Here is a 19813-nt window from a genome sequence, read left to right as displayed (position 1 = left end):
ATATCATGATATAGGTTGCGTTTTATGATATGCAAGAAGAGAGCTTCAGACCAAACTGCAAAATACTGATATTTCACATATATGGAGAACTTACAATGATCAAGGGACTAGTAACCGTGAAGAACTCTTAGTGGATTTTGCATCTTAATCTAAAAACCACTAAATTACCCTTTGGACCCAAAACAGCAAAAAGTAAGCAAAAGAGTAATCTTTCGATCACATTGTGTTGTTTCAGCTCCAGAGTCATAGAATCAAATTAACAGGCAGTGCATCAATATTAGGTTCATAGACCTCTTGCAAAGCTCCATGTATCTCTCTTGTTACTTTCAATGTAGGAACTTGATGCGAGAATCTGAGCAGTTCGGATTTGGGGATTGTGAATCTCACATCAGCACCATCAATCCAGTGTTCTGTAGCAGCCAAATATACTGAACCAAAACCTGCACGGTCAACTAACTTAAAGCCACCATCAGGTGCCAACAGCAAAACCTTGTAATCCGCCGCTTTGTCATCAAGAACTTCTACAAGATCATAAGTCTGGGATTGAAGATCAGAGACCTCAATGTTATTACTCCAGTTTCTGTAGATAGCCCAGATATCACCTATCTTTGGCATGATACTGTAATTATTTCCATCTCCGGATGAGTCCGCGCTTAGCTGACGTGAAAACACATCAAGGTCGGTGAATATTTCGGAAGATTTTGTTGCTCGGAAGTTCCCACAGCCAATGGGCATGCTCTTGTCGATCCACTGGATGATGGCTTTATTTGATGTAGCCTTCAGCCGACCAACATGCAATTTAACTACCGGATCTTGCTCAAATGACTGAATAAAGGTGATTTTCTGAATCTTGCCATAGTACCGAGGCAAGTTATCCTCACCACTGCAAAACGCCCAGATTTGGCCAGTTTCAAAAGTCCTTCCCTTGCTAGCAAAGTGCACACATTGCGAAAGTGTATTATTCTCGGACTTTGGCTCTGCTAGTAATGCAAAGGGACGTCTATCTCTTTGATATTTGCTGGTAAAGCAGCGGGATCCAGCTCATAAGCACCTCGAGGCACACCTTCTGCTTCTTTTCCAGTCGTCTTAAATGATGGAACACGATGGGAGAATTGATATTCATCGTGATTACGAATATAAGTTGTAACAATTTCCTCATTAAAGCGACAGAACAAGCTTAAGAAGCCTTTTGCTTTATGCAAGAATCCAGCAGATAAAGGATCACTTGATCCACCATCCTCTGACACTATTTCGACAAATGCGTACTGATATTTCCAGGGAGAATCGGGATCAGCTAACCAGTTGATGTCCCAGTTCGTGAGAAGAGCCTTGTAGCGACCCTTGAAGACAGCCCATGTCTCTCCTTTTCTTGGATAAATACTGAATGTACCCACGCTACTTCCTTCGTTGCAATGAACCACGTGAGAAAACCTTGAGTGATCTTTAATAGTCTCATCTTTCCCAAGTTTAAACCTACCAACAGAAACAGGCAAGTCTTGTTCGTACCTCTGAATTGGCTCCTCCTCATATGGATCAGGCTCAAGCCATGTGACACTAACATCAAAACCAGAAACTGAAACTTCTCTGATCTGAGCATACAATCTAGGCATCCCATCCACTGAATCATAGAGAGCCCAGGTCTGGCCAACTGCAAACTTGCTTACTTCCCTCAGCTTATCAAATTCATTAAATTTTAAAACCTGTTTCGCTCTCTCTAGTTTTTCTCCTGCCTCCTCCTTCTCCAAAGACCTGTTACCATTTATGTTGCTTTGTACATCGGAAGCCTGTCGCTTGCTAAACACAAACCCCTGAGACTGCTCTCCTCCATCAAAACCAAGATCTTTTATAGCTGTAGTGTTACCAACAATAATAACTTCTTCACTATCGCTGCTGTTTCTGCTTTCTCCTTCACTTCTCACTAATCCTTCCCTCTTTCTCTTCTCACCAGTGTTTGCAGCAGAAGAGAATGTCTGAAGAACAGACTTCTGATTGTCAGATGGAGTAAGCTTTCGAGCACCATCAGGGTTAGTCTCTTCCATCACAGCTTTACTCTTGGGTGCCTCCTCCAATATGATCTCAAATTGATCAGGGTCAGTCCTTTTACATCAACAACAATGAACAAATAAAGCTCAAAACCAAGCAAACGTCAAAATAGTTTGCACAAGATTAACTGCTCTAAGCATTAATACATCGGTCACATTTTCAAACAATCAAACATCAACGAAGAGATTAAAAGAGGCAAGACTTTCAAAAATCCAAGATATAATAAAGTTAACAACTCAAAATTTCCAAAATCAGGTGGAAACAACAAAGAGCCCTTTTTAAATTTTTTTTATAGAAAACCCACTTTTATCATAGTTTGAAACACATTTGAAAGAAGAAAAAAAAAAAAAAAAATTCCCAAAACCCCACCAAATCCCTAGCTATGTATCATGATAGAGAGAACAATACCCAAAGATAATCAGATACAGCGAGTTTAGCCGGATAAGGAAAACAAAATTAGAGCCGATCAGGAAGCTTACTCAGTCTAAGAGACCGACGTCGGAGAGAATTGTGGTTCCGGCGAAGGTTACGTCGTCTCTCTCTCTCTCTGTAAGAGAACGAACACAAAACGACAACTCTTTTTCACTTTACTCTGCCAAATTTACCCCGCTTACCTTTCCCAGGCGGTAAAAAGCCCTATTTTGCTAATTAGTTTAGGCGGGAAAACGTTTCACCGAGAAGAGGATAAATGGGCCAAACGATCATTACAGGCCCAATAAGCCCAGCTTATCACTTTTAAATTTCATATGCTACCTCCTTTGATAAATAAATAAACAAATAAAAAAATAGTTTCCTTATAGTCAAAATCAAAATATAATAATTATCCTAAATTTGTCCGGTCTTCTTCCTTAGGGTTTGAATTTTGAAATTGTTCAGTTCCTTCTCTCTCTACCATTTTCCCCCTCTCTGTTTCTCTCTCTTCCCAAATCCGTTCAGCAACGGCCATTGATTCTCATTAGAGCTTCGAGATATCCGAATCGGATCTCAGACGACTTGAAAGCTCCGACGATGAATCAGTACCACATCTACGAAGCTATTGGACATGGCAAATGCTCGGTAAAGTTTGAATCTGCTTTGGCATTTTCCCCGAGATTTTTTTTGTTTGTTTCGGAAGTGGTTTGTTTAGTAAATTTTTTGTTCAAATCGGTTCGCAGACTGTGTATAAAGGAAGGAAGAAGAAGACGATTGAGTATTTTGCTTGCAAGAGTGTTGATAAGTCGCGGAAGAACAAGGTTCTTCAAGAGGTAACAATAATCATCAGATCTGTGAAATTAGCGATTTATGCTTGGGTTACCTTTAAACCGCTTGATTTAAAGGAGTTTCTCTCTGGGATTGTGACGGATTCACTCTAGATTTGTCAAATCGATGCTTTTAGGTTTCTATTTCTGTATGATGTTTGTGAGTTGAAAGGTCGAATTGATGTTTGAGGTGATTTGGGTAAGGACAAATTTGGTAATTATTCACTTCCTTTTCAGGTCAGGATTCTCCACTCGCTAAATCATCCAAACGTACTCAAGTTCCATGCTTGGTAAAACTTTACTAGCTAATTTGTAAACAATTATCTGAATCTCTATATTTTGTTTGCTTCTAATTAATTATCGTCTTCTTAATGATGTCTCAGGTATGAAACTTCTGCTCACATGTGGTTAGTTCTGGAATATTGTGTTGGGGGTGATCTCAGGACGTTATTGCAGCAGGTACCGTTTGTACTGTGGCTATATTATTAGATTATATATGGTCACAGGTTTTCTGAAAGTCACTCGTTCTGTAGGACTGTAAACTGCCAGAAGAATCGATCTATGGTCTTGCCTATGATCTTGTTATAGCCCTGCTGTAAGATCCTTTTTTTAACCATTTTGGCAGGACTTCTAGGTGCATGTAGAAAATGTTTTCTCTTATGGACTTTTCTTTGCTTGAATTTCTCAGATATTTACATTCGAAGGGAATTATCTATTGTGATCTGAAACCATCAAACATCTTACTCGATGAAAACGGTCATATTAAGGTACGTCTGTTGTTGTGGTTTCTATGAAGGTGTCTAGTTTATGATGATTGTTTATTTCGTTTTAATGGACTCATATCACTGTGTTGCAGTTGTGCGATTTTGGGTTGTCAAGGAAGCTAGATGATATTTCTAAATCTCCGTCCACGGTAAACAGTTTTGTCCGTTTTCCTTTTTCTATATAAGCTTTACAGTAATAGTGAAATTTTATGATCTTAAATTACACTGGCAACTGTATGTCGTTGGTACTTATATCTCTTGTGATAATTTGTATCAGGGAAAACGTGGTACCCCGTATTATATGGCTCCAGAGTTATATGAAGATGGGGGGATCCATTCTTTTGCTTCTGATTTATGGGCACTTGGCTGTGTTCTATACGAATGTTTCACAGGAAGACCTCCTTTTGTGGCAAGAGAGTTTACCCAGCTTGTGAAATCGATTCATTCAGATCCAACTCCTCCACTCCCTGGAAATGCAAGCCGTTCATTTGTCAATCTCATTGAGTCTCTTCTTATCAAAGACCCAGCTCAAAGAATACAATGGGCAGACCTCTGTGGTCATGCCTTTTGGAAGAGTAAGATTAACTTAATTCAGTTGCCTACTCAGCCTGCTTTTGATAATATGATTGGCATATACACAAAGCCATGCCTTTCTGAGCGTAACGGAGACAGACCAAATAAGACCCCTCCGAAATATCGGGAGAAAGATCCAAAAGGAGGTACAAAGCACAATGAGAACTCCATTCAAGGTTCAAAAGGCCATGAGACGCCTGTAAAGGGAACGCCTGGTGGTTCTAAAGCTCAAAAGCTTCCTAGTAAAGCAAGTGAGGAAAAGCATGGAGGTCGTCCTGGTGCTAACAGACAGGTGAATATTTTAAGATTGTCAAGGATAGCAAAGGCTAATCTCCAAAAGGAAAATGAGAAGGAAAACTACAGGAGACCCTTACCTAATAGCAACGAGAATTGTGCTGAAGTGAAGATTGAGAACACTGATATGGAACTTGATTTTGATGAAAACAATGACGATGAGGGACCTGATGAATCAGAAGGAACCGAGAACACCTCTTGTGCACAAGATGAAAGAGCTATGAACCAAAATGAGAGTCACAGAAGACAAGGAGTTATAAGCAGTAATGTGCCTGATGAGAACTCGTCTGCAAATGAAACACTAACCTCGGTTGAAGCAAGAGATTGCCATGAAGAGCAGTCTGAGCCAATGGACGTGTCAGCTGCGCCACCTAGTGCTAGTCCTCAACTTAAAACTCACCGAGGAAGAGAAGTTTCTGGAGTTGCTGTTAATCATGACTCATCTAAAACACCTACTAGCCTCACTGACGTCCTTTGGCATTTATCTGATCTTTCTGTTAGGCCTGTCATGCCCAGCAAAAAAACTGACAAAGAAGCTGTGCATTCTCTCTCATTCGAAACACCACAGCCTTCTGATTTTGGTAAGATGGGAAAGCAAGAATTAGAACCGCTTAACAATAAGATCATAACGGTGCTAAGTGGGAGCAGTTCTGGCCTGTCAGAGAAACAGAATTTGATCAGATACCTCGAAACATTGAGTAGCAATGCTGATGCAGCCAACATCCTGACAAACGGGCCAATAATGCTTGTGCTTGTTAAAGTTTTGAGATTATCCAAGACCCCAGCGTTTCGTGTACAAATTGCTTCACTAATTGGTTTGTTAATTCGGCATTCTACCTCAATCGAAGATGACTTGGCAAATTCTGGTATTTTAGACTCTCTTACGAACGGCCTCAGAGACAAGCATGAAAAAGTGAGAAGGTTCTCTATGGCAGCTCTAGGTGAATTGCTATTCTACATCTCAACTCAAAATGAGCATAAGGATTTCAAACCACCAGAATCCCCTTCAAAAGAAATCCGGTCTGCATCGGGTTGGCAGGTCAGCATCTCTGAATTATTACTCTTAAATTGTTGATCATTTGACTTTTAATGTTTCTGGTATTCCATTGCTTAATCTGAATGGTTTATTTTACCATTGTTTCCTATCTAAACAGATTCTTATTTTCTTAAACTAGGTTTCAAATGCCCTGATCTCTCTTGTGTCATCTGTCTTACGAAAAGGAGAAGACGACCTGACTCAGCTCTATGCGTTAAGGACGATAGAAAACATCTGCAGTCAAGGAGCTTATTGGGCCACTCGTTTCTCCAGCCAAGATTTGATTAGTAACCTCTGCTATATCTACAGGGCAACTGGGAAACAGGAGAGCATGAGGCAGACTGCTGGATCATGTTTAGTTCGTCTTGCTCGCTTTAACCCTCCTTGCATTCAGACGGTTGTGGAGAAGCTTTCATTGAAGGAACTAGCTTCATCTTTTGTCAAAGGCAGCGCAAGAGAGCAGCAAGTCTGCTTAAATCTTCTGAACATGGCTATGATTGGAAGTCATACATTCACAAGCTTTGGAAGGCATCTCGTGACATTGACAGAGGAGAAAAATCTTTTCCCTAGTTTACTCTCCATCATAGAGCAAGGAACGGAAGTTCTGAGGGGCAAAGCTCTTCTCTTTGTTGCATTTCTCTGCAAACACAGTAGGCGTTGGCTGACAAATTTCTTCTGCAATGCAAGATTTCTCCCTGTGGTGGACAGATTAGCTAAAGAAAAAGACAGTTATGTGCAACAATGTCTTGAGGCATTTGTGAATGTCATCGCCTCCATAATACCAGGCTTGCTGGATACAATAACCAGTGATATCCAACAACTGATGACAGGAAGACGCCATGGACCTGTCTCCCCCCTTAACAGTCGAGCTCCTTTAAAGACTAATGTACACCTGTTCCCTGTGGTTCTTCATCTTCTCGGAAGCTCTTCGTTTAAGAACAAGATGGTAACTCCACAAGTCCTAAGGCAGTTGGCAAATCTTACAAAACTTGTGGAAGCATCGTTTCAGGTCAGTATTTGCAACTTTACGATCCCCTTTTACATTATTACTCTAGCTCAAACGAAATGCTCTGCTATTTTATTTTGCATTAATAGGACTGGTCAATTGCTCGTCAGCCTTTAAATTTCTTACTTCGTTATGATAGAATTATATGGTTAGTGGTGCTTCTTATAGTATAAGATGAAGATTTTCATACAGCTGATTCCGGAACTTCCTACTAAATTACTTCATTCCTCTGTTCACTCTAGATATATGTTTAAGATGCTTGAAGATACTCATATCCTCTTTTTCTAATATAGAGATTGTTTAAGTTGCTAAATACTTCATAGATACTCATCTCTTCTTTTCACTCTGAGATTGCTTAAGATGTTAAAAGCTTCATTCATTAATCGTTCATAAAATAATTCTGATGACTTGTTAACAATTTGCAGGGAAGAGATGACTTCCGCATAACCCTTCTTCAAGTTCTAGAATGCATAGCGGAAGATGCTCTTCTGGTTACACAAAATGCTGAGATCATTATTCGTGAGATTCTCCCGTCTCTAGCTGGCATCTACAATGGGAACAAAGACGGGGATGCTCGGTTTCTCTGTTTGAAGATCTGGTTTGATTCAATGACAATTCTCTTAACCGAGTGCACTGAAATCGAGCAACAAACATCTGAGGATTTGAAATCAATATCCAACTCTCATTTCCTCCCACTCTACCCTGCATTGATCCAAGACGAAGATCCAATCCCAGCTTACGCACAAAAGCTCCTCGTCATGCTCGTTGAGTTTGATTACATCAAAATCTCCAACTTATTGCATCATAATACAGTTTCACAATGCTTCGAGTTTCTTCTCGGAGACTTATCAAGCGCGAATGTGAACAACGTCAAGCTCTGTCTTGCCTTAGCCTCAGCTCCAGAGATGGAAAGTAAATTGCTCTCTCAGCTCAAAGTAGTGAGGAGAATCGGAAATCTGTTGGAATTCGTGAATGCCAAAGACATGGAAGATTTTCTTGAACCCACTTTAAGTCTCTGCAGAGCTTTTTTGCTACGGTCACTTGGGAACAAGAAAGGTCTCAGCTCCAACTACACGAAAGAGCCAACGCTGTTATCAGAGACATTTTTTACATTCGAGGTCGATCCACAGGAATGTATAAGAGATATTGCAGATTTCGGCAGCAACATTGGCCTATTCTTGCACCTAGCGACTTCAGATGATGACATCGGAGTTGCAGATATTGCCTCTGAATGCGTGGTGTTGCTACTTAAAGCGGCATCGAGAGAAGCCACGACGGGATTTTTAACCAATCTTCCGAAGATCACACAGATTCTTGACTCGTGGCACAGGAGGAAGAGCACGGAGGAACACTCGTTGGTTCTGAAAAGGATCTTGCATTGTTTAGGTTACGCTTGCAAGCAGTATCTATCGCAGGCGATGATTTTGTCGATATCAGGACACGATGTCTCTAAGATCAACGCCATTGTCTCTGAGATCAAGAACTCAGATGCGGCTGGTCTTAATAGCGTCGCTTCCCTCGTTGCTATGGAGTTGCAGAGATTACCTCGTTGAACTAAGGTAACAAGCTTAATGATAATTTAAGTTTTTTTCATCATTGGTAAGTCTTATTACATGTTCGTAATCTCTTGTTGTTGAACCAGGATTAACGACAATGACGTTGAGCTGTAGATTTTCAGTATGTACGAGGTAAACAAACTCAAAACCATGTGACATTGAGAATCAAGATCTATTTGTCTCTTTGTAATGTGTATATTTCTCTCAATTACAATATTTGTACCACTACTTCCTTAATATTATCTTCTTTTAGATTTACCATTTATTGAATGTTTGAGATATAGTAAGCAACTCTACATTCTAGAAACTAATGCATGGTTAAAAAAGATTAGAATAGACTGACAATTATAGAAGAAGAAGAAAAACATGTGCTGATCTAAGAAAAAGTGAGATATTCGTTTGAGTGAAATCTTAGGGTCCTATTCTTAGATATTGCTTAATTATTAGTATGACTTTTATGTGTTGATAGAAAAAATAGTTCAATTATAATATCATGGTGTCTGTATTCTTTACAGTAAAAGAATAAACCAAATGAAATCACAATCAATCCTTGTGGAAAGCCCTTAGCTTTTCTTTAAAAAAAAAAAACCTCTCAAGTCTTCAATTATAGCCTCCAAACACATCAACCATTTACATCTCGACACCTAGTTAACAAAAAAAAGAAACCACTTCCCTTCCCACTGAACCAACTCCAATGACCAATACTATAGACTATAGAGTTACAACTCAAATGCTCTTTTACACAGTACTATTAGCTGCATTATTGTGAAACTTTACAATCCTTTGTGTAAGAATCCAGTCGCTATATATGTTTCTGCATATATATGTTCAATGTCTGTAAGTAATAGCTAAATTTAAAATATTTTAAAATAAAATGTAGAAGAAAATTGGGATTTAAAAAAAATATAGGCCAGGGATCTGGAAGCAAAAAAAAGAAAAAAAAATATTCTATTATTGGCTATTACAGAGAGCAACAAAACCAAAACTAAATTCTATTAATACATCATGATTGAAAAAAAAAAAAAATGTAGTTCTCAATTGGTGGTGTGAACCAAAAAAAAAAGTACTTGATTAGGATTAGAAATTGAAAATTGATATACAGTATTTACTATTTAGTTTTGCAAAGAAGGTCTTCTTCTCTTTATTAGTCTTCTTTTTCATCCAAAAGTTTTATATTATTATTTTACAAAAGAGTAAAAGCTTCTTTTATATAGAGACATCATCATTACAACTCAAATTGCACTCCGATCAGTAGATAGAGAAAGACACATCCAACAACAAAAAAGAACTCAACTTTGATTTCCTTCATCATTTAAACAAAACAAAAAAAAATGGCTTTCTCTTTTCTCAAAACACTTCTCATCATCTTTTTGATCTCACTCTCCTCTTCTTGTCTCTCTTCTTCTTTGCCATCTTCTCCGACCATCTCTCCCTTCCAACAGCTTTCTCCGGATATCGCCCCTCTCCTTCCTTCCCCGGGTGACTCTCTGCCTTCCGACGACGGCGGCGGCACAATCCCAGCTTCTCCAAGCCCTCCTGATCCCGACACTAACGACGGCTCCTACCCTGACCCTTTGGCCTTTGCTCCCTTCGCGTCTCCGCCGGTTTCTTCTCCAGCTCCTCCGTCGTCTTATCCTTCCGCCGGAGTTTTACTCCTCACCGTTATCCTCTCCTCCGCCTACGTGGCGTTGTAACACTACTATAGAGTTCACTTCACTTATATACATCAAACGAACGTTTTGGTTTCCACGTGTGTGTTTGTCCAAATGTATATCATTCTCGAATAATTAAAAATGTTAGTTCGTTGTAAACTATAGTTCTTCATCTTTTTGTGTTGCCCCTCTTGAGTCTTGACAATGTGAGTCGATTTTAATCATCTCCATTAAACAATAATAATATGCATGTATTTATAACAACGATGATATCATTTGATAGTTCACAATGTGCTAACGTTTTGTCAACCAATTAATTGATTTGACGGACGAAATTTTATATCAGAAATCAACCAATTATTTCTTATTTAGATGAATTTTATGATCGTATGAAGTATGTACTAATATATTTATTTACCTATATAAACAGAATTAATTTATGATATTAAGTAAGAGAATCTTATGTTTTAGGTGAACTTCATTTGTCTGTTTCTGATGTTTGCTTTTTACCTTTTTAAAAAGTTTAAATCATGTTTTAAAATAATCCATACTTTAAGGATTTGAATACCTAACTACGACGTGATGAGTGCATTAAACTATATAAATTATAAAGATAAGATCTTGTTCATATGATAAATTCTTTGAGACAAATGAGAATCTCTATACGTACATAGATTAACTACTCTTGTAAAGTTAGTTAATAAGATATATGTGTACTAATATGATTCACATGAAAATGGAAAAAGAATATGGAAATGCATATTGATGATAATTGGTAAAGAATGTGCGCTTTTATTAACAAAAATATCATATATGAGATTTAACCATACAAAAATAATCAACTAATTGCATTTTTCGGGTTAGAGCGAGTATGCATGTGAGTAGCTCCTGTCCTGACGATTCCAAAGCATAAAAGTGTTTATTATCCTGTCTCACACTTTGAGTTGCTTTTTAAACCTCGTTGTCAAATCACACTATACTATTAATTTGATTGATGTATATATACATAAGAGTTTTATAATTTAAGGTTTGTGCGTGACAGATTGTATAATCACTAGCTAAAATGTCGTGTTGATGCCCACTTGGTTTGTCCTTTGTGGGAGCAATATGAAAGGTATAAACATGTATACACTACAAAAAAAATATGAGCTTCGATAGCAGATTGTTGTACCATGAATTTACTAACTGCAATTAAAAGTACAAAAATTGGATGTCAAATATTTTGTAGCATTAGATTAACGCTAACAAATATTTTTTACTATGCGGAAATATAAAAATAACGATTGTAGCTGAAAAGTTGTTTGAAAGCAAAATATTTGGGTTTTTCTGACCAACCAAAAAAAATATCGATTCTCAATACATTGTCGGAAAGTTGTTTGGGGATTTTACATTTTGCCAAAATAAATAAAAAAAGCTTTTTAAAATTCTCATCCGATTACATCAATTCTATATCGCAATCTCAAGTTTTTGATTCCCATCGTGAAATCTCAATACTCATTTCCTAAAATTACCATTGACGAAAACTCGATTCTCCATCACTCTCTGTCTATCTATCTTTCTTTCTCTCCACCTATGTCTTTGTCTCAATAGCTCAGTTGATCTCTGTTTTTTGCCATCTCTGTCTCAGTAGCTCAGCCGATCTCCGTCTCTTGCCGTCTCTGTCTCAGTAGCCTCGAACTCAGCCAATATCTATCTCAGTAGCTTCAAACTCAGCCGATCTTATCCACCTGAAAGGTATACGACATTCAATTGATGTATTTGATTTCTTGACTGTTTACTAGTATTTGATTTCTTGATTGTTTCAAACATTAAAAGGTAATCACATCTCATCAGCCAGATCTTCTGCTTAGCGGAAAAGTATATCAACGAGATTTTGAAGCTGCATGAAGTGCCAGCAAACATCGTCTCTGACCGTGATCCAATATTCCCATCGATGTTTTGGCAGGATTTACATAGAGCATTGGGAACGGATATTCACATGAGCACCTCATTCCACCCGGAGACCGATGGGCAGACAGAAAGAACTATCCGAACCATAGAAGATATGCTTTGACTATGTGCATTGGAGTGGTCTTCTGATTGGGAGAAGAATCTACCGTTGGTTGAATTTGCCTATTACAACAGTTATCACGCAAGCATCCGCATGTCACCGTTCGAAGCTATGTACGGAAGACCTTGTCGAACGCCATTCTGTTGGACGGAATTTGGGGAAAGGACGAGTTTCAATCACAAGGTTATTGATGAGACCACAGAAAAGATCAAGTTTATTCGAGAAAGCATGAAGAAAGCTCAAGATCGCCAGAAGAAGTACGTAGAACGTAAAAGGCGAGAAGTGGAATTTGAAGTTGGAGACATGGTGTACTTGAAGGTCGCACCACAAAAAGGGAAGGATTGGTTTGGTAAAGTGGGAAAGCTCGCGGTAAAGTTCATTGGACCATACCGGATTGAGAAGAGAGTTGGAGAGGTAGCCTACCGACTATCTATGCTAGAGGTTATGCGATTACACAAAGTCTTCCACGTTTCACAACTACGAAGTATGTACCCGATCCTACTATGATTATACCCGAGCCTATCTAGGAATTGGAGTCAAATCTCACATACCCTGAAGGACCGTTTGGAATCGGAGAACAAAGAACGCGGAAGTTAAAGAACATGAGCATTCCTCAAATACAAGTATTCTAGGGAAAGCAGAACCGCAAGGTCACCACTTGGGAATATGAGAATAGGATTCGAGCCAAGTATCCTCAGCTGTTTGTCGAAGAAGATAAAGCAGGGCCGTTAGATCCTTATGGAATTCGGGACGAATTCTATTAAGGGGGAGCGGGGGAGAGAGAATGTAGTGACCCTCACTACAGGGTAGAAACCAAATGAAAATCCATGACCAAAAGGCCTGGGAAGTATCTCGAAAGAAGGTAAGGACGAAAGACTGAGAATTGCCGAACTGTGTCCGAGGAATTACCGAAGGACCGAGGAATTTTGGACGATGGCCGAAGAATGACCGAGTAAGGACCGGACAGAGAAGTCACGGACGAGACGGACCGTGCCGCGTACCACCGATCGTACCGCGGTACCACCGACACGACCAGACAAAGTTCCGGATTTTAAGGAGCTATTGTCTCCTCTAATTGACCAATCGAATTTCATGCAAGATAGTGGGAGACAAAATCACTATCACCTTTTTGGACGTGGCCAATCGCATCTCATGCAAGGGAGAGTGGAAGACACCACCATTTTCCCTTTCTAAAAGCGGCCAATGACGTTTCATGCGCAAGTAAGTGGGAACAAAGAAGATTTTGTTGGACAAGTGTAAAACAAGCAATTTTGGTGGCACCAAAGAGGAACACTTGTTCCACATGCATTGGCTAGCCAAACTGCCAAAACTCCCTATAAAAGAAGTTCACCCCTCTTTCTCATTTTCGCAAAACCAAAAGAAGAAGAAGATAAAAGAAAGAAAGGAGAGAAAGGGTGAGGAAGAGAGAAAGGGTGAGGAAGAGAGAAAGAAGGAAGTAGAGTTCAAGACAAGACTATCGACCACCATCAAGTGTTGCATCGAGAAGGAACTCGATTGCAACAAGGGAAAGGATCCGAAGTGCTGCCTTGAAAGGAACGCTATCAAGAAAATCCGACCACTCCTTAAAAAAGATCACCGGTTTTCTGTGAGTTCAGGCACATTTCACCGGGCTAGATGGGGATTAAAGACTTCCGTCTAGTGCACGGTTTGCATGAGCATATAGTTGCATTTACTTGAATTTCATGTTTGATTTTCTTGTTTAAATGCATGTGATGTGAGGTTACACCGGTTGCTAGTTCGAAATGTTCTAGTAACAAGGGTGGTAACTAGGTTGGATACTTGTAAATTTATGTGCTTAAAAACCATAACAACTCAAGTATCAACTTTGTTGAAGTCTTAATGCGTTTAGTCCACGACAAAGTCCAACTACCGTAGTAAGACTAGGGTATGGCTGTCCTCAGACTATTTCCGTACCAGTATGCAGCCACGACATGTAACTCATGTCGTGAGTTGTAGATCTGGAACGAAGAGCGCGGAGGTTACTGAGCTCGCTACCCTGGCCGAAGCTGTCTACACGATGGTGTGGCTCTAAGTGAAGTCTGGTTGCATGCCTTTGTGGTTGCAGCGCGGTTGTTCAAAAAGGGTGTTGAGGAGAGGAAGCATATCGGGCCCATAAATTAAAACTTGTCTAGAACTCTTTGATATTATTCAAGTTTATTGTTGTTGTTGTGCTGTTGTGATTGCTCGCTAGATTAATTTGCTTAGCTAATTATCTTCCGCGTGCTATCTCTGATTGTTTGATTGTTTGCTTGCCTGCTTGATTGCTTTATTGCTTGTGGCTTGCATGCTTGCTTGATCGTTTGTTATGGGGTTTGGGATTTATTATAATTTGCAGGAATCCTGAGCTCACTAAGTAATCTTTATGATTACTTACAGAATTGTGTTTGCATTGCAGGAAACCCTAGAGGGAACTAGAGGGCGTGGTGAACGAGTAGGAACCCGGTGTAGTTTGTGTGTCTATTGTAAAATAAAGTATGTTATTTGGAAACAACCTTTGGCTCTAAGCCTTAAACTCGAACTCCTTAAACCTTATGGTTACCGTTTTGTAATAAACTCTTTAAGTATTTAATATATTCGGATTTCTTATTCGTACGAGTCATAACTGATATAGACTTTGTCCGAGTCGGCTCAACGCCTGGAATGTCTCAAGGTTTGCAAAGCCTAAAAGATGTTCCATGCGGTCAGGAACACCACCGACGGACTGGCTAAGGATCCTGATGTGTTCTTGAACCTCGACCGGATCGTTGGTGAACGTTTCCATAGTAGCATCCCGGGGCGGTCCGTGGCCGGTTGGCCATAGGACGGTTCGGGGGCGTTACAATACCTATGGAGGCCTACAGTAGACATGAGAACTTTGCATGATTCTTTAAATTGTTTTGTAGCATGGCCTGCAAATAGATTTGTGTTTGAGACAACAACGAATGAATCTCCTGTTCGTCAATCATCTCCATCTAAAGCAGCAAGTACAAGATCTCATAATGAAATGTCTCCTGTAATTTCTAAATCTCCTCATATTCAAGTATCTTCGACAAACTTAACAAGTCCAAGTTCTCAGAATGACAAGTCTCTAAAAAATCTTAAATATGAAACTTCAATTTTTATATTATTTTTACACCATATTCCAAAATAAATACAAATAAAAATAACAAAATATTCTACTTTTAACCTATAAATATTTAAACAATTATTTCATTGGCTAATTCATTAAGGTGCGGATCACCAAATTCTTCATATCTACCGTTGATTAGAAGAAATCTAACGATCATCAATCAACTCTTAAATAATCTTATCCTTTTACTTCTATACATCTCGATATCTTTTTTTTGTCTACTTAATCGATAAGGACGATGCAAATCCAATAAACTCTGGATTCTGGAAGCTTCATTGACGCTTGAAGTATCAAATCACCGATTAAATCTACTGCAAAACTCGAATCCCTTTGATCATCTCTGCCGAATTTAAAGGTTTTCGTCCTTTTTTCTCTCTTTCTGCTGAATCAGATCTTTGTTCAATCGATTGTAGTCCCAAATCGTTTAATTTTGGGTATAGATCTTCTCGTTTAATTTTGGGTATAGATCTTTCTTTTTTCCCTTTTTGTTCAATCGTTTAATTTTGGGTATAGATCTTCATTTGTTTTCCTCTTTGTATAATCAATTGTAATAGATCTTCTCGTTTTCAAGTTAGGAGCTCAAAATCATAGTAACAGGTTCTAACACATTTTTTCATTCAAGCCAAAGTTATAATTTTTGATTGAATGAAACTGTTTTCTTTTGATTGTTGTTGTTGTTGATTTATTAAAAGAAATCTATCTAAACAACTATCATATTTATCAATGCAGAAACAGTTATTTCAATGGAAGCTAAAGAAATCGTATGCTGCATCCTCGCAATGAGCGCTAAACCGAAACTCACACAACAAGGTGAGCAAGATCAAGAAGATCTATACCCACAATTGTTGTTGATTATTGTTGTTGATCAATAAAAAGAAACCTATCTAAAAAACTATCATATTTATCAATGCAGAAACAGTTGTTTCAATGGAAGCTAAAGAAATCATATGTTGCATCCCCGCAAGAAACGTTATACCAAAACTCACACAACAAGGTGAGCATGATCAAGAAGATCTATACCCAAAATTGTTGTTGTTGTTGATCAATAAAAAGAAACCTATCTAAACAACTATCATTATTATTAATGCAGAAACAGTTGTTTCAATGGAAGCTAAAGAAATTGTATGCTGCATCCCCGCGATGAACGTTATACCAAAACTCACACAACAAGGTGAGCAAGATCAAGAAGATCCACTGTTCATCCGAAACCTCCAAAACAATGCACTCAACTCCACTCCAATGAAACGCCCAAAAGTAGAAAAAGGAGGGTCCTCAGGAGGCAACGCTCCTTGAAGAATAATGGCATGGTAGCAATCACTCTTAGAGTTCATGTTATGTTTAGACTTTGTTAACTTTAAAACTTTATGTAATATGATATTTTATGATATCATTGTCTTTCATAAATTAAAGCAAATTACATTTTATTCAATGTTTCAAATGACAAATTATATTTGATGCAATTCAATATAGATCTAAATACCATTGCAAGTTAAACAGCATTTTCTTAGTGCCATGATAAATATTACATAAGCCAGGACAATGTATATCATATCACGAAAACAAAAATAAGAAACAATATTCAACAGCATTTCCCATATGCTATTATTAACGATGTTATAGTAACGTACAATAGCCATTAAAAATTACAAAATAACAATAAAAATTGTTATACAATACTTTTCTATAGCAAACTTTTTGTGCTACTATAGGGTTAAATTCGAGAACCATAATGTCACGAAACAATATCCAACAACACATCGAATGTGTCATTATAATATATTAAACAACTTAAAAAAATTTGGAGATGGGGTCCGGAGGAATGGGGTCCGCGTTTTGGAGATGAGCAAGGAGATGAGTCGTTTGCAAGCATTTACGAACGAAACATGTATATGCCTGATTGGGATGTGCCCGGTGTGACGCCGAGGTACTCACCAACAAGTTCTACTCGGTAAAGTACACCTGAGTACGTGTACCCGCCTTTTAGAGAGTATTCGCCAATTGGACCGTTCGCTACCAACCCGAATCCAAGTATGCCAAGGAGAGACCAAGGTCGTGGAGGAGACCTGAATGAACAGAGTGTACCAGAGACCCAACAAACACTGAAGATGATACAAAACCTTTTAAACCACATGATCCAACAACAACAACAGAACCAAGGAAACCAGCCAGCTGAAACTCCATCAGATAACTTTCTGAAGTTGGTAATAATGATTAGAAACTTAGGACTCGGCAAGTTCAAGGGAGAGCAGAACACGGTGTTAGCAGACAGATGGATAAGGGAATTGGAGACAAATTTCGAAACATCAAGATGCCCGGAAGAGTTTAAGAGAGCAATCGCGATCAGCTTCTTGGAAGAGGATGCCCGTGCGTGGTGGGACAGCGTAGTTACTCGCTACCGCTACCAGCCCATAACATGGGAAATCTTTAAGAGAGAATTTGAGCAGAAGTACTTTCCACCAGAGTCTCGTGATCGATTAGAGAATCAGTTCTTGCGTCTAGAGCAAAGAGATATAAGCGTTCGAGCCTATGGACAAATATTTACCCGACTTAGGAGGTATTTGTACCAAGGCAATGATGATGAAGTGGCTATAGTCCGTAGATTCCTTAACGGGCTTAGGCCAGAGATAAAAGGAAGGTTACACGCCGTGACATACATAAGCGTCGCTGAAGTGGAGGAGAGAGCAGTTAATGTTGAGGAAGGTATAGAGTTGGAGAAAGAAGTTACGGCCCGAGAGAAAAAGAAGGAACCAGTAGAACAGAACAAGATCGTGAATCTTCGGAGGGTGAACCAAGTAGCAGGGCGGAACCTGAGTGCGAACCATGGTAAAGTCAATATGACTGTCAACAAAGGAGGACGTACAATGAGCAACCTTGATCCTAGAGGATGCTTTATGTGTGGTCAACTTAGACACTTTGCTCGAGCTTGTCCAATAGTTGCAGAAGCTAAGAATTCCAATTTGTCGTTCGTCACATGTTTCTACTGTGGTGAAATAGGAAACTATGCGACCTCATGTCCATCAAGGCCGACCAAACTGAACGCCCAAACTGTGAACCATGCTCAACCAGTACAGCAAGTGAAGGAAGCCCCAACAAATAAACAAGCGACTCAAGCTAATGTTTTTGCTTTAGGAGTAGAGCCACCCAAATCTCCAAAGCCTGCGAAAGGCCCTATAATAGGTTTCATTAGGTTCTAACTCTCTTATGATTGATTGTGTGATTGTGTGATTGCGTGTTTAGTTTTTTTTTTTGCATTGCATTTTTATAACTGTTTTGCATTTACGAACATTACTTGTTGGTGGTAACCCCACACATGTATTGTTCGATTCGGGAGCGTCCAATAGTTTTGTGACTCCTGAAGTGGCCGACAAGTTTGGAGACTTGTGTGAAGAAGAGGAAGTGAATATCAACGTTTACACCGCTGGTAATCAACCGCTTCTAAAGAATCGAAGAATGTTCAAAGATGTGTCGATAATCTTGCAAGATGAAAATCTCCCAGTAAATCCACTTGTAATGCCGATGGAGAGGTTTGATGCTATATTAGGGATGGATTGGTTATCGGAACACTAAGCCCATATAGACTGCAGTAGGAGCAGAGTCATATTTGAAAATGGAGGAAGGACACCTCTAGTTTTCTACGGAATTAGCCCAAGCAAAAAGGCATATTTCGCATCAACGATAAGAATTGGGAGATCGTTCGATGAAGAGAGTGTTTATCTAGTCACTCTTACCGCCACTGGAGGAGATGACAAAGAAAATCTGGAAGTTCAGGACATCACAGTTGTCAAGGACTACGAAGATGTATTCAGGCCGTTAGAAGGATTGCCTCCGCCGAGAAGTCATCCTTTTACCATAAGTCTTGAGCCTAGAGCAACCCTAATTGCTAAAACGCCGTATCGCATGGCGGCCATCTGGCCATAGGACGGTTTGGGGGAGTTACAACCCTAATTGCATGCCTTTGTGGTTGCAGTGCGGTTGTTCAAAAAGGGTGTTGAGGAGAGGAAGCATACCGGGCCCATAAATTAAAACTTGTCTAAAACTCTTTGATTTTATTCAAGTTTATTGTTGTTGTTGTTGTGCTGTTGTGATTGCTCGCTAGATTAATTTGCTTAGCGAATTATCTTCCGCGTGCTATCTCTGATTGTTTGATTGTTTGCTTGCCTGCTTGATTGCTTTATTGCTTGTGGCTTGCATGCTTGCTTGATCGTTTGTGATGGGGTTTGGGGTTTGGGATTTATTATAATTATGCAGGAATCCTGAGCTCACTAAGTAATCTTTATGATTACTTACGGAACTGTGTTTGCCTTGCAGGAAATCCTAGAGGGAACTAGAGGGCGTGGTGAACGAGTAGGAACCCGGTGTAGTTTGTGTGTCTATTGTAAAATAAAGTATGTTATTTTGTAAACAACCTTTGGCTCTAAGCCTTAAACTCGAACTCCTTAAACCTTATGGTTACCGTTTTGTAATAAACTCT

At 39.1% G+C, this 19813-nt stretch overlaps 4 protein-coding genes and 1 pseudogene across 7 annotated transcripts in view; 3 read left to right on the top strand and 2 right to left on the bottom strand.

Moving 5' to 3' along the window:
• LOC104770208 lies at positions 232-985 on the bottom strand. Its single transcript, XM_010494598.2, is given in 2 exon segments — positions 232-915; positions 917-985. Coding segments are annotated over 2 exon segments (702 nt in total). The 5' UTR covers positions 947-985; the 3' UTR covers positions 232-243.
• LOC104770209 lies at positions 985-2632 on the bottom strand (annotated as a pseudogene).
• On the top strand, positions 2869-8771 carry LOC104770206 (serine/threonine-protein kinase RUNKEL). Its single transcript, XM_010494596.2, has 11 exons — positions 2869-3099; positions 3198-3287; positions 3519-3571; positions 3665-3740; positions 3815-3876; positions 3970-4048; positions 4138-4194; positions 4323-5951; positions 6088-6957; positions 7380-8513; positions 8597-8771. The coding sequence occupies exons 1-10, from the start codon at positions 3052-3054 to the stop codon at positions 8505-8507; spliced, it is 4092 nt and encodes a 1363-aa protein (XP_010492898.1). The 5' UTR covers positions 2869-3051; the 3' UTR covers positions 8508-8513; positions 8597-8771.
• LOC104770205 (classical arabinogalactan protein 25-like) lies at positions 9733-10452 on the top strand. The gene has a single exon (XM_010494595.1). The coding sequence runs from the start codon at positions 9842-9844 to the stop codon at positions 10202-10204; it is 363 nt and encodes a 120-aa protein (XP_010492897.1). The 5' UTR covers positions 9733-9841; the 3' UTR covers positions 10205-10452.
• Positions 15557-19813, top strand: part of LOC104770203 — a 52892-nt gene continuing 48635 nt past the window's right edge. For 2 of the 4 annotated variants that reach the window (XM_010494594.2, XM_019241673.1), the window contains exons 1-4: positions 15557-15697; positions 16072-16152; positions 16256-16336; positions 16433-16513. In XM_010494594.2, coding sequence (XP_010492896.2) covers positions 16086-16152; positions 16256-16336; positions 16433-16513 — 229 coding nt within the window. In that variant the 5' untranslated portion in view covers positions 15557-15697; positions 16072-16085. Of the gene's footprint in view, positions 15698-15718; positions 15940-16071; positions 16153-16255; positions 16337-16432; positions 16514-19813 lie in introns of those variants that run through there. The other 2 variants (XM_019241674.1, XM_019241675.1) reach the window with 2 other exon arrangements.

This window comes from Camelina sativa, chromosome 20 (genome assembly GCF_000633955.1).
Source record: "Camelina sativa cultivar DH55 chromosome 20, Cs, whole genome shotgun sequence".
Taxonomy (NCBI): Eukaryota; Viridiplantae; Streptophyta; class Magnoliopsida; order Brassicales; family Brassicaceae; genus Camelina; species Camelina sativa.
The sequence above is the reverse complement of the archived record's forward strand: the minus strand, read 5'-3'. Positions and strand labels throughout refer to the sequence as shown.